The sequence below is a fragment of the Ranitomeya imitator genome, chromosome 2 (assembly GCF_032444005.1).
Source record: "Ranitomeya imitator isolate aRanImi1 chromosome 2, aRanImi1.pri, whole genome shotgun sequence".
In the NCBI taxonomy this organism is placed as follows: domain Eukaryota; kingdom Metazoa; phylum Chordata; class Amphibia; order Anura; family Dendrobatidae; genus Ranitomeya; species Ranitomeya imitator.
In genome coordinates, this window is record NC_091283.1 from 290,435,601 (window position 1) to 290,460,690 (window position 25,090).

Sequence of the window (25,090 nt, forward strand, 5' to 3'; positions counted from 1 at the left end):
GAAAGTGATTCCAGCACTTCACCAAGTAAATCCCATGAGAACTGTAGCAGGTAAAGACCCCAATATCCACAGGTGTCCCTTCTAATTGGGGGGAACTGTCACCCCTAATAATCCTCGGACAGTTCTGACGAACACAGAAAAGTGCCCCACTATGGATGTGACAAAGTCTGTTTAGTCACTTTAACTTCATAGTATCAGCTCTAATCCAATGGTGAGATCACAATTTACCGTGAGGAGTCACAGATTACGGGATTGTTATAAAATGTTATGTTTAGGGGTGTTTTGTGTTGTCTCCTTATAAGAATCACAATGGATTTGTTCCTTTTCCGCTGATAGATACAAACAAACCAACTATGAAAGACGGGAACCAAGGAAACGTGTATTACTCTCATAGTAACGTGCCCCTTTCTTGGCCCCCAGACACAATATAATGTTCCCACAGTATCTCCCACACATTATGATAGTACAAGATGTCCCACACAATATTCTTAGACCCAAACCACTAAATAATAAACCCTCACTTATTCCCATTCTTGATACCGTACAGTGCCAGTTTCTTGGCCATCACACTCACAGTATAATTTTTCCACAGTACCTGTGTGACGCCTCAGGGTCCTGGTCATCACAGTGGCATTGCTTTCCTCACGGGGAGAGTGATGTCACGTTTGGAAGCAATGAAGGATCTCTTTAATCAGGTAACCACAATACATACAACATGTTCACACTCCAGGCCAGAAGGGGCAGTTCTAAACTTAGTTTAGGGTGAACTCTCCTATAAATATATTCTGGTCTGGAGGGAAGAAGGGAAAATAGGCAGTCTGTCAGAGGACAGAGAAGAGAGCAGTCAGACATTGAGTGTCGGAAGGACTGAAGGAGCCGTGTAGCCAGAGTTGCTACAGCTCCTGGGGAAAGAGAAAGAATATAAAAAGAAGAATATTGTTAGTGAGTGTGCAGGAGAGCGAAGCACAGGAGAGTGACACCAGGGGAGCAGAGCAGCAAAGCAGATACCTCCCTTGCAAGCTCAGATTACCAGTAGCAAGAAGACCGAGATTGTGAGGGACTCTAAGACTTACAGCAGAAACCAGCAGGACAGCTGGATTATACATCACCTGTCTGCCCCAATACCCAGGACGCACAATGGCACATAGAGCCCGAGTCGTGATAGAGACCCTGTAAAAAGGCTCGAGTCACCTGCCATATGGGTTTGTGTCCCACCTTTATGGAGAACAGAAAGAACTGTGAGGACCTTATCAGAAGCCATAGGCAGTAAGGGACTACATCACCACCGCGCTATGAGGAAGGCTTTTAACTCCACCTGGTAAAAGGGGACTCTGAATTCACTTCCAGGCCAGACGGACCCTGCCTGTACCTGTGATCTGGTGCCCTGGACTGTGGCTGGCTGAAGTCTTCAGTAAATCAGGTAAAGAGACTGCAAACCTGTGTCCTCCATTCTTTACTGCACCGCTCACCATCCTCATCTATACACCGGGAGCCCTGGGGACATACTTCACCTGTGGGAAGTTATACCATCTCAGCTGCCATAACATCCCCCCGAGGACCCCTTTAAGCAGCGTCGGTCCCCACTGACCAAATACCACAGGTGGCGTCACGAACAAGAACTTTATTCCAAACCTGTTTAAGGACATTCCCTTTAACATGGGCGCCCAGGGCCACGGACCGGGTCGCTGCCACCTTGACATCCCCCTGTGAATACCAGACCCGGTACCGGGTACCCCACGGCCCTTGCGGGCGTTTCACCTGCATCCCCAATTATTGAGGGGGTATTTTTCATGTAATATATGGAAGCCTACAAAAAAAAGGTAAAAAAACCTAATCTAATATATAAAGCTGAATGTGTGTGTATGTATGTATGTGTGTATGTCTGGGATTGGCATCTGCACCGTCGCAGCTACAGCCACAAAATTTTGCACAGTCACACGTCTGGACCCCAAGAGCGTCATAGGCTATGTTGTGAGGCGAAATTTTAACCCCGCGCGTTCCAATTCACCAAACAATTTTGTCCCTATCTACATAATGGGGAAAAAGTGAAAGGAAAAGTGTTGGAGGCAAAGACAGCTGCCAGATGTGAACAAGGGGGACTTAAAGAATGAGAGCGATGGCGCCAAAGAGTATATACCGTACAGTTGCTAAGGTGGGGCCCCGACATGGGATACTCACCACACACGGGGATATGAACACACACACAAAATGCGCCACACACTATCACGTGCTTGAACACATATACCACCCTCAGCACACATTTCACCACACACACCAAACTCGCCACATAAAAGTCGAAACACAAAAGTTGCCACTCAAAACTCGCCACGCGCAAAATTCGCCACATGCAAAACTAGGCTGACGCAAAACTCGCCACATGTGCAAAACTCACCTCATGGAAAACTCGCCACATGCAAAACTAAGAATGTCGGTTATCAAAAGGCTCTCGAATAAGTAGTAGAAGATTACTTCACATTACTTGGCCAATTTAGTTAAATCTGTGTGGAATATCTCTGGTGTTGAAATATATGTTGTGAAATGCTTCTATTAGCTTAGTTTTTGCCTTTTAATAATTACATTTCTATCTATTTGTTTTGTGGTTTTTGTGTGCAGAATAAACTTTTGTTAACACATTCTATTTTGCTAACAGCAGTTATTAACCAGGGCGAAGCCGGGTAGTACAGCTAGTATAATATAAAGAGAAAATAAAACACTGTACATGGAGATATTGACATCAAACAATTCCTGTCTTGTTCTTACAAACAAGCTTTTATAAAAGCCTCAAACTTCTGTGTGTGAATCAGACCTGAGATCTAACGTGATAGAAGATTACAGTGCGGGGAAGACGGGAAACCTTCATATAGACGGCCGGTGGGGATGGAGTCAGTGACCGACTCTGGACAAATATGTTTCTAGAGCCGTAGTAGAAGATGAAGATGTCGTCCTCATCATGAAGTAGTTACAGTATTTCTCCTGTCACGTGTAATGAATATCTCCTGCACTTTTGCTAATGCCGATTCCAGTGTCGGTAAGAGATGAGAATTAGCGTTATGGAAGATGAGTGTGATTCCTACAGCCAATCAGTTGCTGAAGCAATGAGTAGCATAGCCAGTGATTGGGAGCATGGAGATGTCTTAGCCAGCAATTCAACTTATGTTCCAGTCCATAAAAGACTAGAAAATACAACATATACACGTTCTATCTCCTCATGTGTTTCCCTTATTATCTCAAATAATTATTATTACACAGGATTTTTATGATGTTACATCGGCTCATATTCTTCCCATTCAGGTCTCTACAATATCAGATCCTCTCAGTGAAGATCTTCTATATAAGATAATTTTCCTGAATTACCCATCAAGAATGGATATGGACAGAGACAAGATGGGGGAGAGGATATTACACCTCACCCTAGAGATCCTCTTCCGGCTTACTGGAGAGGTGAGAGATTCTGATGACGTCACATTACATCATTGTTATCTATGGGAATAACAGATGGACAGAACTGGAGAGGTGAGGACTCTGGAAATGTCTGTAGTGAGATTTATTAATGTGTCTCTCCATAACCAGAATTACACAGTAGTGAAGAAGGCCTCTAGTGAGCGCTGTCAGGACCCTGTGTCTGAGGGATGGGGAAGACCCATGAGTCCAATCCCAAAGCCTCCATGTAACCCCCTGGTATATAAGGACATCAATGACCAGAAGATCCTAGGACTCGCCTGCAAGATAATTCAGCTGCTGACTGGAGAGGTGACACTGCTGGGAATGTTGTGACATTATACAGTAATGCTATGAAGGGATCGGGGGATGACGGTATCATTGTAGGTGTCAGGTTTCTGTAAGGTGTCAGGATGTCGCTGTCTATTTCTCCATGGAGGAGTGGGAGTATTTAGAGGGACACAAAGATGTATACAAGGATGTCATGATGGAGATTCCTCAACCCCTCACAACACCAGGTAATAGACAGGACTAAATATACACGGGCTATTATTATCTGTATGTAAATAATGAATTTAGTCCTTGTATGTGTTTTCTTCAGATCTATACAGTAAGAGGACAACACCAGAGAGATGTCCCCGTCCTCTTCTTCCAGAGGACTGTAAACAAGAAGATCCCAATGTTCCTCAGGATCATCAGGTAGATGGAGAGAAGGTGTCATGAGATCTCCCCTATGCAGTGTAGACAGCTGTGAAGGTCTTGTGCTCAGCTTTGTTTTATCCACCAGTATTATATGTTTTATACATGTGTAATGAGAGCGGTGGAGATGGCAGGATTAGAGCTGATCATAGATGTGACTTCTCCATCTGTCTGTGACTTTTACAATATTTGATTCAGGATGAAGATCTGACCCATATTAATACTACAGAGACATATGTGAGGGGTGATGAGCAGTGTAAAGAGAAGATTCCTACATATGACTACCTAGGTGAGTAGAAACCACTAAACACAGAGAAGTCACAGATTTTTCTCAGTCGCCAGCTGTGGCTGCTTTATCGATAGTCTGTTCCGGTCATATCACAATCGTGTGATGACCATTTTGCCTCTAGACCACAACATTCTGCTCTATTTGGAAATGTTGAAATCACTTAGTGAAATTAAATCCTTTTCTATAGAACTTACAACCTGGAGTATCCACCCATCCCCCTGGTATTAGTAGACACTGACCATTACCTTAAAACCTACAAGAGAAAAAAGTAAATGAAAACCCTGATATAACTAAGTAAAAAAGCAAAAGCGCATTTAAATAACACAGAGTTTTTAGTAATACTGTTTTTTGATTAAAAAAAATAGCACAAAAGCCATCCCACCTCGTCACGGTAACTCTGATCGGGACAGTCCTAAACTATCTAATATTAAAACCTTACCATGTGTCAATGTTGACCTCAGTGTGAATAAGGGCAGACGAAAGGACTGAGCCCAAACAGTGAAACACTAGACTGGGGAAGCCTTATATAGTTTCTAGCTCAGAAACAGGGAGGCCACACCCCGGGTTACACAGAATGCAACAATACAGAGAAAAAATACCCACAAAATTGAGCTCAATTTTTTGATAAAAAAACAGTATTACTAAAAACTCTGTGTTATTTAAATGCACTTTTGCTTTTTTACTTAGTTATATCAGGGTTTTCATTTACTTTTTTCTCTTGTAGGTTTTAATGTTTTATGGCCATTTTGAACATGCGTTTTACCTCTGCATGTATACCAACTTAAGTTAAGCTCAATTTTGTGTTTTTTTTTTCTTCTCTGTATTGTTGCATTCTGTGCAACCCGGGGTGTGGCCTCCCTGTTTCTGAGCTAGAAACTATATAAGGCTTCCCCAGTCTACTGTTTCACTGTTAGGGCTCAGTCCTTTCGTCTGCTCTTATTCACACTGAGGTCAACATTGACACATGGTAAGGTTTTAATATTAGATAGTTTAGGACTGTCCCGATCAGAGTTACCGTGACGAGGTGGGATGGCTTTGTGCTGCTATTTTTTGATCAAAAAACAGTATTACTAAAAACTCTGTGTTATTTAAATGCACTTTTGCTTTTTTACTTAGTTATATCAGGGTTTTCATTTACTTTTTTCTCTTGTAGGTTTTAATGTTTTAAGGCCATTTTGAACATGCGTTTTACCTCTGCATGTATACCAACTTAAGTTAAGATCAATTTTGTGGTTTTTTTTTCACTGACCATTACCTGCCTAGATCTGTAAATTACAAAGCCAAATGACGTAGAATGTGCTAAAAAGTTAGAAAATCACTTGGAGAAAAATATTACAATGGGCTTGTAAGAGAAAGCGGAGGGTAATGATGCTTTTTTGGCTTCCTACATCCCTGATATCTTATTGGATGAATCTACGTTCTCCCCCTTCTGTACTGCTGAATGTGCTCATATGGTCCCTACAAGACCAGGTCCAGTCTTTCTGGCAAAACTTTGCTTTTATGATCGACAACATTAAATGTGTAGTGAGGGCCAAGCGGAATTTTCTGTTCAAAAACAAGTTTCACCTTCATCCTGACTTTTCAATTTCTTTAAAACCAACTAACTTCAAGGAGGATTATGATAAACTACATACAAAACATTAAACTTATCCCATGATATATCTCTAAGCTGTGCATGGCTGATGGTTGTGATATACATTTATTCACGTCTGCAAAAGATGTTGGCAAGGCTCGAGCCCTGGTTTCATAGATTCACTCCACGTTATATATTTCATTATGTTTTCAATCCTAAGGAATTGAGATTACTGCACAATCTCTCCTGAAATGGGGAGTAATAATTAGGGTTGAGCGAAACGGGTCGTTCATTTTCAAAAGTCGCCGACTTTTGGCAAAGTCGGGTTTCATGAAACCCGATCCGACCCCTGTGCGGGGTCGGCCATGCGGTACGCGACTTTCGCGCCAAAGTCGCGTTTTAATGACGCGAAAAGCGCCATTTCTCAGCCAATGAAGGTTTTTTTCCCCCTCAGCGCTGTAGCTCATTGGGCTGCCCTAGAAGGCTCCCTGATAGCTGCATTGCTGTGTGTACGCCGCTGTGCAAACCAACTGCTTTTTTCAAAGCACAAATCCTCTTGTTCCTTCCTTTCTGCACAGCTGTCTTTTTGGTTTGTACACACTTTTTATTTAATTTGTGCATCAGTCCACTCCTTATTGCTGCCTGCCATACCTGTCTGAGATTACTGCAGGGAGATAGTAATTGAAGGACACTCCCTGTTTTTTTTTTTTTTTTTTTGTGGGAGATTAAGATTGACATTTCTGCTAGAGTGCCATCCCTGTCTGTGTCATCTCTCACTCAGTGGGCCATAGAAAGCCTATTTATTTTTTTGCTTGATTTGGGTTATAAAATCTACCTGAAAAAATCACTACATCAATCAGTGGGAGAAAAATATTGGCCTCAGGGCTTGTGTGCCACTCCTGACTCCTGTGTGCATCATCACTCACTCAGTGGGCCATAGAAAGCCCATTTTTTTTTTTTTTGCTTTATTTGGGTTCTAAATTCTACCTGAAAAAATCAATAAATCAATCAGTGGGAGATTAATATTGGCCTTTGGGCTTGTGTGCCAGTCCTAAGCGTGCCATCTCTCTCTCTCAGATAGTGGGCCATAGAAAGCCTATTTATTTATTTTTTTTTTATTGGGTTTATAAATTTTCCCTGGAAAAAAAAAAAAAAGTGGGAGATTAATATTGGCCTCTGGGCTTGTGTGCCAGTCCTGAGCGTGCCATCTCTCTCACAAATAGTGGGCCATAGAAAGCCTATTTATTTATTTTTTTTTGGTTTTATAAATTCTCCCTTACAAAAAAAAAGGGAGATTAATATTGGCCTTTGGGCTTGTGTGCCAGTCCTAAGCGTGCCATCTCTCTCTGTCTCTCAGATAGTGGGCCATAGAAAGCCTATTTATTATTTTTTTTATTGGGTTTATAAATTTTCCCTGGAACAAAAAAAAAAAAGTGGGAGATAAATATTGGCCTCTGGGCTTGTGTGCCACTCCTGACTCCTGTGTGCGTCATCTCTCACTCAGTGGGCCATAGAAAGCCTTTTTTTGTTTTATTTGTTTTCTAAATTCTCCCTGAAAAAATCATTTTATTTTATTTGGTTTCTAAATTCTTCCTGAAAAAATCATTTTATTCTATTTTTTTTTTCCTAAAGTCTCCCTGAAAAAAAAAAAAAAAAATCAGTGGGAGATTAATATTGCCCTTTCTGCTTGTGTGCCAGTCTTGACTCCTGGGTGTGTCATCTCTCTCTCTCTCCAATTGTGGGCACTAGAAAGCCTATTATTTTTTTAGCTTGATTTGGGTTCCAAAATCTACCTGAAAAAATCACTACATCAATCAGTGGGAGATAAATATTGGCCTCTGGGCTTGTGTGCCACTCCTGACTCCTGTGTGCGTCATCTCTCACTCAGTGGGCCATAGAAAGCCTTTTTTTGTTTTATTTGTTTTCTAAATTCTCCCTGAAAAAATCATTTTATTTTATTTGGTTTCTAAATTCTTCCTGAAAAAATCATTTTATTCTATTTTTTTTTTCCTAAAGTCTCCCTGAAAAAAAAAAAAAAAAAAAAACAAAACAAATCAGTGGGAGATTAATATTGCCCTTTCTGCTTGTGTGCCAGTCTTGACTCCTGGGTGTGCCATCTCTCTCTCTCCAATTGTGGGCCATAGAAAGCCTATTATTTTTTTTAGCTTGATTTGGGTTCCAAAATCTACCTGAAAAAATCACTACATCAATCAGTGGGAGATAAATATTGGCCTCTGGGCTTGTGTGCCACTCCTGACTCCTGTGTGCGTCATCTCTCACTCAGTGGGCCATAGAAAGCCTTTTTTTGTTTTATTTGTTTTCTAAATTCTCCCTGAAAAAATCATTTTATTTTCTTTGGTTTCTAAATTCTTCCTGAAAAAATCATTTTATTCTATTTTTTTTTTCCTAAAGTCTCCCTGAAAAAAAAAAAAAAATCAAATCAGTGGGAGATTAATATTTACATTTGTGCTTCAGTGACAGTCCTGCGTGTGTGGCATCTCTCTCATTTGTTGCCACCAACAACAGAGTGTGTAACATTGTGCCTGATTTTCGTTGTGGTCTCACTCACCTGTAAAGGGGTAGCTAAATCATACTGAAGTTATAGCTCACCGTGTAATTTGTGTGACAGCAACAAATACCGTTAGTTTGTTTACGTTTTTAAAACAATGAGGAAGTATGGTGGAAGAGGTCGTGGCCGGGGGCGTTCATTGTCAGCTGGTAATGAGGGTAGTGGTAGTGGTGGAGCATCAGCTGGTCGTGGGAAAAAAAATATTGCACCTAAGTCTGGAGCTGTGGAGCCAGGTTCGTCGTCTGGCTACACAAGGCCTCGAACGCTCCCTTTTCTGGGAGTAGGAAAACCGCTTTTAAAGCCGGAGCAGCAAGATCAAGTTTTGGCTTATCTTGCTGACTCAGCCTCTAGCTCTTTTGCCTCCTCTCGTGAAACTGGTAAATGTCAAAGCAGCGCGTCGTTAGTGGATGTTCACGGTCAGGGACAAGTCGCTTCCTTGTCCTCTTCAGCAAAAACAACAACAGAGATGAATGCAGCAGGCGACACAACGGGTTACTCCATGGAGCTCTTTACACATACCGTCCCTGGCTTAGAAAGTGAAGCAGTTAACAGTCCATGCCCATTACAAGTTGAATCTGACATGGAGTGCACTGATGCACAGCCACAGCCAGACTACTATGCTGGTCCTTTGACTCAGACCACAACATTGCCCTCGCAGGGTGCTGATCAAGAATCAGACCCTGATGAGACTATGTTGCCCCATCACGAACGCTATACCACCGACCGACACGGTGACACAGACGAAGTTGCACACGAGCTACAAGAAGAGGTAATAGATGACCCAGTTCTTGACCCCGATTGGCAGCCATTGGGGGAACAGGGTGCAGGCGGCAGCAGTTCTGAAGCGGAGGAGGAGGGGCCGCAGCAGGCATCAACATCGCAACAGGTTCCATCTGCCGGGCCCGTATCTTGCCCAAAACGCGTGGCAAAGCTAAAACCTGTTGGAGGACAGCGTGGCCATCCGGTTAAAGCTCAGTCTGCAATGCCTGAAAAGGTATCCGATGCTAGAAAGAGTGCAGTCTGGCATTTTTTTAAACAACATCCAATTGATCAGCGCAAAGTCATCTGTCAAAAATGTTCAACTACCTTAAGCAGAGGACAGAATCTGAAAAGTCTCAATACAAGTTGCATGCATAGACATTTAACCACCATGCATTTGCAAGCCTGGACTAACTACCAAACGTCCCTTAAGGTTGTAGCACCCTCGGCCAATGAAGCTAGTCAGCAACGCAACATCCCTTCCGGCAGTGTAGGGCCACCATTTTCCGCACCACCTGCAGTATCTGTGCAGGTTTCTTTGCCAGGCCAAAGCCGTCAGGGTCAGGGAATCACCAGTTTCGTAGTAGGAAACACTGCATCTAGGGCACCGGTGGCAACAATACCATCTCCCACCGTCTCTCAGTCTGCCATGTCCACCGGCACCCCCGCTAGTTCCACGATCTCCAGCTCTCCAGTCCAGCTCACCCTACATGAAACTATGGTTAGAAAAAGGAAGTACTTAGCCTCGCATCCGCGTACACAGGGTTTGAACGCACACATAGCTAGACTAATCTCGTTAGAGATGATGCCCTACCGGTTAGATGAAAGCGAAGCTTTCAAAGCCCTGATGGACTACGCTGTACCACGCTACGAGCTACCCAGTCGACACTTTTTTTCCAGAAAAGCCATCCCAGCCCTCCACCAGCATGTTAAAGAGCGCATCGTCCATGCACTCAGGCAATCTGTGAGCACAAAGGTGCACCTGACAACAGATGCATGGACCAGTAGGCATGGCCAGGGACGTTACGTGTCCATCACGGCACACTGGGTAAATGTGGTGGATGCAGGGTCCACAGGGGACAGCAAGTTTGGGACAGTTCTGCCTAGCCCACGGTCTAGGAAACAATTGGCTGTAGCCGTTCGCACCCCCTCCTCCTCCTCTTCGTCCTCCTGCAGAAGCGAGAGCTCGTCCACAGACCGCAGTCGCACAACCACTCCATCCGCAGCTGCCACTGTTGCACACCAGGTCTCCCATTATGGGGCAGCTACTGGCAAACGTCAGCAGGCTGTATTGGCTATGAAGTGTTTGGGCGACAACAGACACACCGCGGAAGTTCTGTCCGAGTTCTTGCAGAAAGAAACGCAGTCGTGGCTGGGCACTGTAGATCTTGAGGCAGGCAAGGTAGTGAGTGATAACGGAAGGAATTTCATGGCTGCCATCTCCCTTTCCCAACTGAAACACATTCCTTGCCTGGCTCACACCTTAAACCTGGTGGTGCAGTGCTTCCTGAAAAGTTATCCGGGGTTATCCGACCTGCTCCTCAAAGTGCGTGGACTTTGCTCACATATCCGCCGTTCGCCCGTACACTCCAGCCGTATGCAGACCTATCAGCGTTCTTTGAACCTTCCCCAGCATCGCCTAATCATAGACGTTGCAACAAGGTGGAACTCAACACTGCACATGCTTCAGAGACTGTGTGAACAGAGGCGGGCTGTTATGTTTTTGTGGGAGGATACACATACACGGGCAGGCAGTAGGATGGCAGACATGGAGTTGTCAGGTGTGCAGTGGTCGAAGATTCAAGACATGTGTCAAGTCCTTCAGTGTTTTGAGGAATGCACACGGCTGGTTAGTGCAGACAACGCCATAATAAGCATGAGCATCCCCCTAATGCGTCTGCTGATGCAAAGTTTGACGCACATAAAGGATCAGGCGTCTGCAGCTGAGGAAGAGGAAAGCCTTGATGACAGTCAGCCATTGTCTGGCCAGGGCAGTGTACAGGACGAGGTAGCGAGCGAAGAGGAGGAGGAGGACGAGGAGGATGATGGGGATGATTATATTTTTAATGAGGAAGCTTTTCCGGGGCCACTGGAAATTGGTGGCGCGGCAAGGCCGGGTTCTGGTTTTTTGAGGGACACAAGTGACGTTGATTTGCCTGAAACTGCCCCTCAACCAAGCACAACCGCAGATTTGAGAACTGGAACTTTGGCCCACATGGCGGATTATGCCTTACGTATCCTCAAAAGGGACACACGCATAACTAAAATGATGAATGATGACGATTACTGGTTGGCCTGCCTCCTTGATCCTCGCTATAAAGGCAAATTGCAAAATATAATGCCACATGAGAACTTGGAACTAATATTAGCAACCAAACAATCAACTCTTGTTGACCGTTTGCTTCTGGCATTCCCTGCACACAGCGCCCGTGATCGTTCTCACACGAGCTGCAGGGGCCAGCAGACCAGAGGAGTTAGAGGGGCTGAAATCAGAAGTGGCGTTGGCCAGAGGGGTTTTCTGACCAGGTTGTGGAGTGATTTTGCTATGACCGCAGACAGGACAGGTACTGCAGCCTCAATTCAAAGTGACAGGAGACAACATTTGTCCAGTATGGTTACAAACTATTTTTCATTCCTTATCGATGTTCTCCCTCAACCGTCATTCCCATTTGATTACTGGGCATCAAAATTAGACACCTGGCCAGAATTGGCAGAATATGCATTGCAGGAGCTTGCTTGCCCGGCAGCTAGTGTCCTATCAGAAAGAGTATTCAGTGCTGCAGGTTCAATACTAACAGAAAAAAGGACTCGTCTGGCTACCCAAAATGTAGATGATCTAACCTTCATTAAAATGAACCACAACTGGATTTCGAAATCTTTTGCCCCACCTTGCCCGGCTGATACCTAGCTTTCCTATGAAAAGGTCTTGCCTGTGGACTATTCTGAATGCCTTTTCCAATCTCGTAATTTTCTGCACCTGATTGTCCAGCATACGACATGTTTACACCTCACTAAATGGCCAAACTCCCCACACGGGGCCGTGGTATCGACACTTGGCGACAGCACCCGTGAGAGTGCAGTTTGTCTGAAGAGGTGGGTGAGCCCGCTTTTGGTCGACGGCACTGCCACTGGGTCCCTCCTAGTACAATAAAGTGTCTCTGGCGGTGGTGGTGCGCACCCAACGTCAGACACACCGTTGTAATATGAGGGGCCCTGGGCCTGTACCGCCGGCCACAAGACAGTTTCCCCCCACCCCAGCTCAAACAGTGCTCTACCACTTGCAAAATTATCTCACAGCTCCACCAATGTTTAGTCTATGCGCTGACATCCTTGAATGCCTGCCACTGACCATACCATTGTATTGACTTTTTTGTTATGTTAGGCCTTCGATGCCTGTCTGTGGTCACTCCTTCCACTAGGCCTCCACTGACCACACAACTGCTGCCCGTGTACCCCTGGAACCAATTTAAAATTGCCTACAGCCATGTGTTATTATTTTAGGCCTTCTATGCCTGTCTGCGGTCCATTCTTTCAACTACTACTACACTGACCAGGGCACTGCTGCCCGTGTACCCCTGGAACCAATTTAAAATTGCCTACAGCCATGTGTTATTATTTTAGGCCTTCGATGCCTGTCTGCGGTCACTCCTTCCACTAGGCCTCCACTGACCACACCACTGCTGCCCGTGTACCCCTGGAACCAATTTAAAATTGCCTACAGCCATGTGTTATTATTTTAGGCCTTCGATGCCTGTCTGCGGTCACTCCTTCCACTAGGCCTCCACTGACCACACCACTGCTGCCCGTGTACCCCTGGAACCAATTTAAAATTGCCTACAGCCAGCCCAATTTTTTTATTTTAGGCCTTCGATGCCTGTCTGCGGTCCATTCTTTCAACTACTACTACACTGACCAGGGCACTGCTGCCCGTGTACCCCTGGAACCAATTTAAAATTGCCTACAGCCATGTGTTATTATTTTAGGCCTTCGATGCCTGTCTGTGGTCACTCCTTCCACTAGGCCTCCACTGACCACACCACTGCTGCCCGTGTACCCCTGGAACCAATTTAAAATTGCCTACAGCCATGTGTTATTATTTTAGGCTTTCGATGCCTGTCTGCGGTCACTCCTTCCACTAGGCCTCCACTGACCACACCACTGCTGCCCGTGTACCCCTGGAACCAATTTAAAATTGCCTACAGCCATGTGTTATTATTTTAGGCCTTCGATGCCTGTCTGCGGTCACTCCTTCCACTAGGCCTCCACTGACCACACCACTGCTGCCCGTGTACCCCTGGAACCAATTTAAAATTGCCTACAGCCAGCCCAATTTTTTTATTTTAGGCCTTCGATGCCTGTCTGCATTCCATTCTTTCAACTACTACTACACTGACCAGGGCACTGCTGCCCGTGTACCCCTGGAACCAATTTAAAATTGCCTACAGCCATGTGTTATTATTTTAGGCCTTCGATGCCTGTCTGTGGTCACTCCTTCCACTAGGCCTCCACTGACCACACCACTGCTGCCCGTGTACCCCTGGAACCAATTTAAAATTGCCTACAGCCATGTGTTATTATTTTAGGCCTTCGATGCCTGTCTGCGGTCACTCCTTCCACTAGGCCTCCACTGACCACACCACTGCTGCCCGTGTACCCCTGGAACCAATTTAAAATTGCCTACAGCCAGCCCAATTTTTTTATTTTAGGCCTTCGATGCCTGTCTGCGGTCCATTCTTTCAACTACTACTACACTGACCAGGGCACTGCTGCCCGTGTACCCCTGGAACCAATTTAAAATTGCCTACAGCCATGTGTTATTATTTTAGGCCTTCGATGCCTGTCTGCGGTCACTCCTTCCACTAGGCCTCCACTGACCACACCACTGCTGCCCGTGTACCCCTGGAACCAATTTAAAATTGCCTACAGCCAGCCCAATTTTTTTATATTAGGCCTTCGATGCCTGTCTGCGGTCCATTCTTTCAACTACTACTACACTGACCAGGGCACTGCTGCCCGTGTACCCCTGGAACCAATTTAAAATTGCCTACAGCCATGTGTTATTATTTTAGGCCTTCGATGCCTGTCTGCGGTCACTCCTTCCACTAGGCCTCCACTGACCACACCACTGCTGCCCGTGTACCCCTGGAACCAATTTAAAATTGCCTACAGCCAGCCCAATCTTTTTATTTTAGGCCTTCGATGCCTGTCTGCGGTCCATTCTTTCAACTACTACTACACTGACCAGGGCACTGCTGCCCGTGTACCCCTGGAACCAATTTAAAATTGCCTACAGCCATGTGTTATTATTTTAGGCCTTCGATGCCTGTCTGCGGTCACTCCTTCCACTAGGCCTCCACTGACCACACCACTGCTGCTCGTGTACCCCTGGAACCAATTTAAAATTGCCTACAGCCAGCCCAATTTTTTTATTTTAGGCCTTCGATGCCTGTCTGCGGTCCATTCTTTCAACTACTACTACACTGACCAGGGCACTGCTGCCCGTGTACCCCTGGAACCAATTTAAAATTGCCTACAGCCATGTGTTATTATTTTAGGCCTTCGATGCCTGTCTGTGGTCACTGCTTCCACTAGGCCTCCACTGACCACACCACTGCTGCCCGTGTACCCCTGGAACCAATTTAAAACTGCCTACAGCCATGTGTTATTATTTTAGGCCTTCGATGCCTGTCTGCGGTCACTCCTTCCACTAGGCCTCCACTGACCACACCACTGCTGCCCGTGTACCCCTGGAACCAATTTAAAATTGCCTACAGCCAGCCCAATTTTTTTATTTTAGGCCTTCGATGCCTGTCTGCGGTCCATTCTTTCAACTACTACTACACTGACCAGGGCACTGCTGCCCGTGTACCCCTGGAACCAATTTAAAATTGCCTACAGCCATGTGTTATTATTTTAGGCCTTCGATGCCTGTCTGCGGTCACTCCTTCCACTAGGCCTCCACTGACCACACCACTGCTGCCCGTGTACCCCTGGAACCAATTTAAAATTGCCTACAGCCAGCCCAATTTTTTTATTTTAGGCCTTCGATGCCTGTCTGCGGTCCATTCTTTCAACTACTACTACACTGACCAGGGCACTGCTGCCCGTGTACCCCTGGAACCAATTTAAAATTGCCTACAGCCATGTGTTATTATTTTAGGCCTTCGATGCCTGTCTGCGGTCACTCCTTCCACTAGGCCTCCACTGACCACACCACTGCTGCCCGTGTACCCCTGGAACCAATTTAAAATTGCCTACAGCCAGCCCAATTTTTTTATTTTAGGCCTTCGATGCCTGTCTGCGGTCCATTCTTTCAACTACTACTACACTGACCAGGGCACTGCTGCCCGTGTACCCCTGGAACCAATTTAAAATTGCCTACAGCCAGCCCAATTTTTTTATTTTAGGCCTTCGATGCCTGTCTGCGGTCCATTCTTTCAACTACTACTACACTGACCAGGGCACTGCTGCCCGTGTACCCCTGGAACCAATTTAAAATTGCCTACAGCCATGTGTTATTATTTTAGGCCTTCGATGCCTGTCTGCGGTCACTCCTTCCACTAGGCCTCCACTGACCACACCACTGCTGCCCGTGTACCCCTGGAACCAATTTAAAATTGCCTACAGCCAGCCCAATTTTTTTATTTTAGGCCTTCGATGCCTGTCTGCGGTCCATTCTTTCAACTACTACTACACTGACCAGGGCACTGCTGCCCGTGTACCCCTGGAACCAATTTAAAATTGCCTACAGCCATGTGTTATTATTTTAGGCCTTCGATGCCTGTCTGCGGTCACTCCTTCCACTAGGCCTCCACTGACCACACCACTGCTGCCCGTGTACCCCTGGAACCAATTTAAAATTGCCTACAGCCAGCCCAATTTTTTTATATTAGGCCTTCGATGCCTGTCTGCGGTCCATTCTTTCAACTACTACTACACTGACCAGGGCACTGCTGCCCGTGTACCCCTGGAACCAATTTAAAATTGCCTACAGCCATGTGTTATTATTTTAGGCCTTCGATGCCTGTCTGCGGTCACTCCTTCCACTAGGCCTCCACTGACCACACCACTGCTGCCCGTGTACCCCTGGAACCAATTTAAAATTGCCTACAGCCAGCCCAATCTTTTTATTTTAGGCCTTCGATGCCTGTCTGCGGTCCATTCTTTCAACTACTACTACACTGACCAGGGCACTGCTGCCCGTGTACCCCTGGAACCAATTTAAAATTGCCTACAGCCATGTGTTATTATTTTAGGCCTTCGATGCCTGTCTGCGGTCACTCCTTCCACTAGGCCTCCACTGACCACACCACTGCTGCTCGTGTACCCCTGGAACCAATTTAAAATTGCCTACAGCCAGCCCAATTTTTTTATTTTAGGCCTTCGATGCCTGTCTGCGGTCCATTCTTTCAACTACTACTACACTGACCAGGGCACTGCTGCCCGTGTACCCCTGGAACCAATTTAAAATTGCCTACAGCCATGTGTTATTATTTTAGGCCTTCGATGCCTGTCTGTGGTCACTGCTTCCACTAGGCCTCCACTGACCACACCACTGCTGCCCGTGTACCCCTGGAACCAATTTAAAATTGCCTACAGCCATGTGTTATTATTTTAGGCCTTCGATGCCTGTCTGCGGTCACTCCTTCCACTAGGCCTCCACTGACCACACCACTGCTGCCCGTGTACCCCTGGAACCAATTTAAAATTGCCTACAGCCAGCCCAATTTTTTTATTTTAGGCCTTCGATGCCTGTCTGCGGTCCATTCTTTCAACTACTACTACACTGACCAGGGCACTGCTGCCCGTGTACCCCTGGAACCAATTTAAAATTGCCTACAGCCATGTGTTATTATTTTAGGCCTTCGATGCCTGTCTGCGGTCACTCCTTCCACTAGGCCTCCACTGACCACACCACTGCTGCCCGTGTACCCCTGGAACCAATTTAAAATTGCCTACAGCCAGCCCAATTTTTTTATTTTAGGCCTTCGATGCCTGTCTGCGGTCCATTCTTTCAACTACTACTACACTGACCAGGGCACTGCTGCCCGTGTACCCCTGGAACCAATTTAAAATTGCCTACAGCCATGTGTTATTATTTTAGGCCTTCGATGCCTGTCTGCGGTCACTCCTTCCACTAGGCCTCCACTGACCACACCACTGCTGCCCGTGTACCCCTGGAACCAATTTAAAATTGCCTACAGCCAGCCCAATTTTTTTATTTTAGGCCTTCGATGCCTGTCTGCGGTCCATTCTTTCAACTACTACTACACTGACCAGGGCACTGCTGCCCGTGTACCCCTGGAACCAATTTAAAATTGCCTACAGCCAGCCCAATTTTTTTATTTTAGGCCTTCGATGCCTGTCTGCGGTCCATTCTTTCAACTACTACTACACTGACCAGGGCACTGCTGCCCGTGTACCCCTGGAACCAATTTAAAATTGCCTACAGCCATGTGTTATTATTTTAGGCCTTCGATGCCTGTCTGCGGTCACTCCTTCCACTAGGCCTCCACTGACCACACCACTGCTGCCCGTGTACCCCTGGAACCAATTTAAAATTGCCTACAGCCAGCCCAATTTTTTTATTTTAGGCCTTCGATGCCTGTCTGCGGTCCATTCTTTCAACTACTACTACACTGACCAGGGCACTGCTGCCCGTGTACCCCTGGAACCAATTTAAAATTGCCTACAGCCATGTGTTATTATTTTAGGCCTTCGATGCCTGTCTGCGGTCACTCCTTCCACTAGGCCTCCACTGACCACACCACTGCTGCCCGTGTACCCCTGGAACCAATTTAAAATTGCCTACAGCCAGCCCAATTTTTTTATTTTAGGCCTTCGATGCCTGTCTGCGGTCCATTCTTTCAACTACTACTACACTGACCAGGGCACTGCTGCCCGTGTACCCCTGGAACCAATTTAAAATTGCCTACAGCCATGTGTTATTATTTTAGGCCTTCGATGCCTGTCTGTGGTCACTGCTTCCACTAGGCCTCCACTGACCACACCACTGCTGCCCGTGTACCCCTGGAACCAATTTAAAATTGCCTACAGCCAGCCCAATTTTTTTATTTTAGGCCTTCGATGCCTGTCTGCGGTCCATTCTTTCAACTACTACTACACTGACCAGGGCACTGCTGCCCGTGTACCCCTGGAACCAATTTAAAATTGCCTACAGCCATGTGTTATTATTTTAGGCCTTCGATGCCTGTCTGCGGTCACTCCTTCCACTAGGCCTCCACTGACCACACCACTGCTGCCCGTGTACCCCTGGAACCAACATCAGAAAATATAAAAATAAGTATTTTGCTTATAAAAAAGAAAATACTGGAGAGATATCAAATGCAGACATTTTAACATTAAAAACAAACACATACAACAAAAATCTGGTACAGTACTAAAAATGGCCACCAGCTACAATAACTTTCTCCTGCAAGTAGTTAACTGAAAGGTTTTTTCAATTTTAAACACAGATATGGCATCCACCGAGTGTTGTCCTGTCGCGTCTTCTTTATATTATTGCCAAGAAGATGCAAAACAATGAAAATAATAAAATCATTATTTACCAAAAAAATAGAGTAAGTCAAAACCACATTGCAAATAAACATTCATTACAAATAAAGAAGCAGGGCGCGTCCGAGGGTGAGTATATACCTAATAAGAATATAATCACCCTCGGACGCGCCCTGCTTCTTTCCGACAGCCTTCCTTCCTAAGAATCAGCCCTTCCGTGGTGTAGAGAGAGGGTTTGTTACACTCCAAGGTGTTCCCCAGGTTGCCTTTCCTGAGCTTCGATCTTCCGGCTCTCGTTTAGTAGTTGTTGGAAACTACGCTGCATTGGGCCTACAAATTGGGTATGGGGTGTAGAGAGATGGTGTGTTCCACTCCAAGGTGTTCCCCAGGTTGCCTTTCCTGAGCTTCGATCTTCCGGCTCTCGTTTAGTAGTTGTTGGAAACTACGCTGCATTAGGCCTAGAAATTGGGTATGGGGTGTAGAGAGATGGTGTGTTCCACTGTAGAGAGATGGTGTGTTCCACTCCAAGGTGTTCCCCAGGTTTCCTCGCCAATGCTTCGATCATCATGCTCTCGTTTAGTAGTTGTTGGAAACTACGCTGCATTAGGCCTACAAATTGGGTATGGGGTGTAGAGAGATGGTGTGTTCCACTCCAAGGTGTTTTCCAGGTTGCCTTTCCTGAGCTTCGATCTTCCGGCTCTCGTTTAGTAGTTCTTGGAAACTACACTGCATTAGGCCTACAAATTGGGTATGGGGTGTAGAGAGATGGTGTGTTCCACTCCAAGGTGTTCCCCAGGTTTCCTCGCCAATGCTTCGATCTTCATGCTCTCGTTTAGTAGTTGTTGGAAACTACACTGCATTAGGCCTACAAATTGGGTATGGGGTGTAGAGAGATGGTGTGTTCCACTCCAAGGTGTTCTCCAGGTTGCCTTTCCTGAACTTCTATCTTCAGGCTCTCATTAAATTGTGGTTAAACGGAACAACTGCATTTGGCGTACTAGTTGGTTTGGGGCCTACTATCGGTGTCTGCCACTCCTTGCTGTTCTCCTGGTTTCCTGTCCTGAAATTCCGTTTTCAGGCGCTCGTTAAGTAGTTGTTAATGTTAGACTGCATTTTGCCTACTAGTTGGGTTGGGGCCTACTATCGGTGTCTGCCACTCCTTGCTGTTCTCCTCCACTGAACAAAGCTGTGCCGCCTGTTTACTACGGTTGCCAATTTTGAACTGCATTTCGACTACTTACTGATTTGGGCCTACTCTCTGTGTCAGCCTCTCATTCCAGTTGTCCTCCACTGCAATGCCCCCTGGTTATTCCTGTGTTACCAATTTTGAACTGCATTTAGCCAACTTTATTCTTTGGGCCTATATCTGTGTTTCCTCCTCATCCTGCCCATTGCCCAGCCAGTGATAGATGAGTCTGCTGGTACATTGACCCATAACGCAACATTCCCCGTGCACGCTACACAACAACATTGTGACCCTGCTGAAAGTCAGGTTGCTCTTCCCGCATACCATACCACCTTACACGGGGACAAAGAGGAAGGTGCAGATGAAAGTGCAGGTTCCTTCATCAGGTGGGGGGGAGGAATACTAGTTGGCGACGTCACTGGCACAGGGCCTCTCATAGTACGCAAAAGTGTTGCTGCCGGTGGGAGGCGCCCCCGCCGTGCAAACACACCACTGTACTTTGAGGGGCCCTGTGCCAGTGCCAATGCCAACGAGTGGGCCCCCCCTGCTTGCTCAGGTTCACAGCACTTGCAAAGTTGAAATACTTACCTCTCCCTGCTCCACTGCCGTGACGTGGTCCAGATTTCCTGGGCCCACTAATTACTTGAACCAGCCCTACCCACCACAACTTTAGCCAAATGACCCCCAATTTCAAATGCCTTCCAATTATTATAAGGTAAATTACGCTTGACAAGCTTCATTAAGAAGAATGGATGGTTTTGACATTAAAATGGGCACTCTAGGTGTTTTCCTGGCCCCCACTCACTGCCGACTATGCTGCCCCATTGACTTGCATTGGGTTTCGTGTTTCGGTCGATCCCGACTTTACGTCATAATCGGCCGATTTCACTCGACCCGACTTTTGAGATAGTCGGGTTTCGCGAAACCCGGCTCGACTCTAAAAAGGTCAAGGTCGCTCAACTCTAGTAATAATACTTTCTCTACTCTTATCTTTGACTATCTAATATTTCTTATTGAAACTCATTGGACAGAAAATTACGATAATATAGATTGTCAAGAACCACCCATACTGTAACTACTTCAGAGAGGTTTCACCACTAAACAATCATTTTTTACTGATGAAGTTTGTTGAGTTTGATCATTTCAGCAGGTGTGTTATTGTCTATAGTCACAGTTTTTGACCACAGTAGTTAGTTAACAAAATACTCTGATAACCAGTTCCTGCAGCCAGTTTTGTGTTCCTAATCAGGGCCCACAAGTGTCACTTCATGTGGTGATAATTTTAGAATTCTTTACAAAATATAAGCCCACATTTTTTCACTTTCACAAAGGCTAATAGCAAACAGGTGGCCCTCACAAATTATTTTACAGCTTCTCTTGTTTCCAACAATACCCTATATAAGGTTGTACATTACTGTCTGGGCACATTTCAGGGTTGAGAAGAGAAAGAGCACCATTTAGCTATTGAATCCAGATCTTACTGGAATAGTTGGCAGACACAATGTCTTAGTAGCAGTTTTTGTGGCCACCTGTCAGCCACCACAAACAGACTTGGTGCTATCTACTCCATCTTTTTGATCCCAGGGATTGTCTTGCTTATCACCCTTTAAAACCACAACATGGATCTGGACTTACATAGAGACCCCCCTGGCTTGGGCCACAGTGTTGCCTGCTGTTTGTTGGTGTGAAATGGGAAGAGCAATAGTCAGATAGCTGAGTCAGAACCAGTAAGGCAGGGAAAATAGAAAATCAGAAGAGTAGTCAGCAAACAGGCCGGCATCACAACATGAAACAAATACACGAGCCGTGAGCGGAGACTAGAGGACTGAACCAGAGGAGAACAAGGCTGTATCTGGCAGCTACTTTCAAAATACTTCGAGCTTTCGTAGAATATGGTGCTACCCAATTGGCTGAATCAGGGAGCAGATTACTTTAGCTGGACAGCACATACACCCAGGTGACTGGATGGTACTACTTGTCCCAGGCACCCTAATCTTAGTGGCTGAATCGAGCCTATGTCATCCAGAGCTTCTGGTACCAATATGTACTCCATTACCAGCCCCGCCTGCCTTATGAATAAGGAAACTCCTTTTGACTTCATAGGAGCAGATCCTAGAAGAGGTGTGACACACCATCTGCAGAAGCTCTAATATGACAAAATTTCAGAAAATCAGAGCTGTAGGAATCTCCATAAAATGACTCCATTTTGAAAATTATAACCTCAGAGAACTAATCTTTTGGAGTAGTGACAATTTTTGATTCCACAGGCACTTTCCAGAAATTGGCACACAGTGGATGTTGGAGAAAAAAAAATTGCAAATATGCCATTTTATTACCCAACACATAGTGCCCTGATTGTGCTCCCGGAGACACACACACACACACCGTAAATTAAGCGGGTTCTCTCACTATAGTAATGCCAAATACATGTGGTTTGGGCACACTGAAAGGCTCAGAAGCGAGGGGGAAATTTGACTTGGGAGAGTGGTTATTGCTGGATTGGTTAATGGAAGCCATATTACTCAAGAACCTTTGAGACACTAATACTGTGGAAACCTCCTGTTTTTCCACTGATAGATAAAGGACCTGAGTGGGGACTTGTATTTTGTTAGATGAATAGAAGTTTTTATTGGCATTAGGTTTGTCAACATAGCGTTTCTTTGTGGCTTTTTATTCCATATTTGGGAGGCATAATGAACAAACAGTTGAACACCACACTCCAGTGGTTCATCCTTTGAGATTTTCTATCCTTTGAGATTTTCTATTAGACTGTGAGCTGTCATTGTCTTGGTGAAGAATTCAACATTTTTACATAACTTGCCATTTTTACAGAGAGTTTAAGTAGAAATATAAATGACATTCAAAGATATTCTATTAAAAAATAATAATTGGTTTATATCTTGGCAGATGACTTTACTTGGAGATCAGAGGAACAGCTGACATCTTCAATGTTTATATCAGATGATTTTGAGATCCCACTGGATACAATTGAAGTTAATGCCATTACTCCAGATATACCATCATCCCTTTACAGCAAAGACCTATCATCTGTTCCTTTCAAAAAGGTCCTGTCTTCTGATTCATTGGCGACAGCTAAGGAAAATCAGAGTCACAAAATAAGCATTAAAAACCGAAATACTCCTAAGTCAAAGAAGCCATTTTCATGTCCAGAATATGGAAACAATTTTCTCATCGAAAAGTCTTTTCTTAAACATCCAAAAATTCACACAGTGGAGAAAAGATTTTCTTGTTCCAAGTGTGGAAAATGTCTTAAACACAAATCCCATCTTGTTAGACACCAAAGAAGTGACACATTGGAGATGCCTTTTTCCTGTTCAGAATGTGGTTTTAACGAGAAATCAGCTTTGGTTAAGCACCAGAGAACCCACACAGAGGAGAAGGAATTTACCTGTTCAGAATGTGGGAAATGCTTTAACCAGAAATGCAGTCTTGTTATACACCAAAGAATCCACACAGGGGTGAAACCTTTTTCATGTTCAGAATGTGCTAAAAGTTTTAATCAGAAATCAGGTTTGGTTATGCACCAGAGAACTCACACAGGGGAGAGGCCATTTTCCTGTTCAGAATGTGGGAAATGTTTTAACAAGAAGTGCAATCTTGTTATACACCAAAGTACCCACACAGGGGTGAAACCTTTTTCATGTTCAGAATGTGCTAAAAGTTTTAATCAGAAATCAGGTTTGGTTATGCACCAGAGAACTCACACAGGGGAGAGGCCATTTTCCTGTTCAGAATGTGGGAAATGTTTTAACAAGAAATGCAATCTTGTTATACACCAAAGAACCCACACAGGGGTGAAACCTTTTTCATGTTCAGAATGTGCTAAAAGTTTTAATCAGAAATCAGCTTTGGTTAAGCACAAGAGAACTCACACAGGGGAGAGGCCATTTTCCTGTTCAAAATGCGGGAAATGTTTTAACAAGAAATGCAATCTTGTTATACACCAAAGAACCCACACAGGGGTGAAACCTTTTTCCTGTTCAGAATGTGGGAAATGTTTTAATCAGAAATCAGGGTTGGTTAACCACCAGAGAATTCACACAGGGGAGAAGCCTTTTTCCTGTCCAGAATGTGGGAAATGTTTTAATAAGAAATTTAATCTTGTTATACACCAAAGAACTCACACAGGGGATACGTTTTTTTCATGTTCATAATGTAGGAACTGTTTTACACTAAAATCAGCTCTTTAAGATCAGAGAAGTCACACAAAGGGGAAAAGCCTTTTTCATGTTCAGAATGTTGGAAATGTTTTAACCAAAAATTGTATTTTTTAAAGGGGTTGTCCATTACTAGGACAACACCTTGTCATTCCTCATGTTTGTCCTATTTCAAATAAAAACACTCATACTCATTTTGCATGCCAGTGCTGTTCAAGTGGTCTTGACCCTCACGTTCCCTGGGCTAATGTGAGGTTGTTACAGAACAAGGAGCCCAGCACTGAATCAGCACTGGCTTCACTGTTCCTGCCTTCAGATATATTGAACATCAACAGGAAGCCAAGGCTGCAGTTGCTCTCTGGCTTACTCTTATTGCTTAATATGTCCAAAAAGTGAAGACAGAGAACCAAGTTTAAGAATTCACTTGCTTTCAAAAAGCATTTGGTATTCTATTAGTATTTTCCCTATGTTCCCTATGATCTTTAACCCCTTTCTGCCTTTGAACAGAATAGTACATCTGATGGCAGAAGTGACTACACTACCGCCTATCCTCCTGCCTCTGGACCCACAGTGCCTGTAGAGATCGCATTCCCCGTCTGTGCCATTCCGGATCCTCATACTTCCCTTTTTACTCCAGTGGAGCCGCTGTGTCCGCCTTGGACATTATTCTCCTCTTCTCCCAATGCCCTCTACTTAAAAGTGAGGTTTGATAAAGGCCCAACAAGGGGTCGAAACGTTACCTCAACACTTGACTAAATCACTGTGGTGTTCCCTATTAAAATTTCACGTTTATGACACAAATTCATATCCTGAGTGTGGTTGTTTTCTTCAATTTTGAGTCATCCGGATTCCTTCCGGGTTCAGCCTGCACCAGCCCCATATC

At 45.0% G+C, this 25,090-nt stretch overlaps 1 protein-coding gene across 3 annotated transcripts in view; it reads left to right on the forward strand.

Annotated features, from left to right (window-relative positions):
• LOC138663248 (oocyte zinc finger protein XlCOF22-like) overlaps positions 1 to 24,401 on the forward strand; it is a 37,220-nt gene extending 12,819 nt beyond the window's left edge. The window contains exons 2-8 of one of the 3 annotated variants that reach the window (XM_069749417.1): positions 1,348 to 1,420; positions 3,292 to 3,441; positions 3,571 to 3,750; positions 3,833 to 3,956; positions 4,040 to 4,137; positions 4,336 to 4,426; positions 22,937 to 24,401. In XM_069749417.1, coding sequence (XP_069605518.1) covers positions 3,364 to 3,441; positions 3,571 to 3,750; positions 3,833 to 3,956; positions 4,040 to 4,137; positions 4,336 to 4,426; positions 22,937 to 24,204 — 1,839 coding nt within the window. In that variant the 5' untranslated portion in view covers positions 1,348 to 1,420; positions 3,292 to 3,363 and the 3' untranslated portion in view covers positions 24,205 to 24,401. Of the gene's footprint in view, positions 1 to 1,294; positions 1,421 to 3,193; positions 3,442 to 3,570; positions 3,751 to 3,832; positions 3,957 to 4,039; positions 4,138 to 4,335; positions 4,427 to 22,936 lie in introns of those variants that run through there. The other 2 variants (XM_069749418.1, XM_069749419.1) reach the window with 2 other exon arrangements.
• Positions 24,402 to 25,090: the final 689 nt, after the last annotated feature.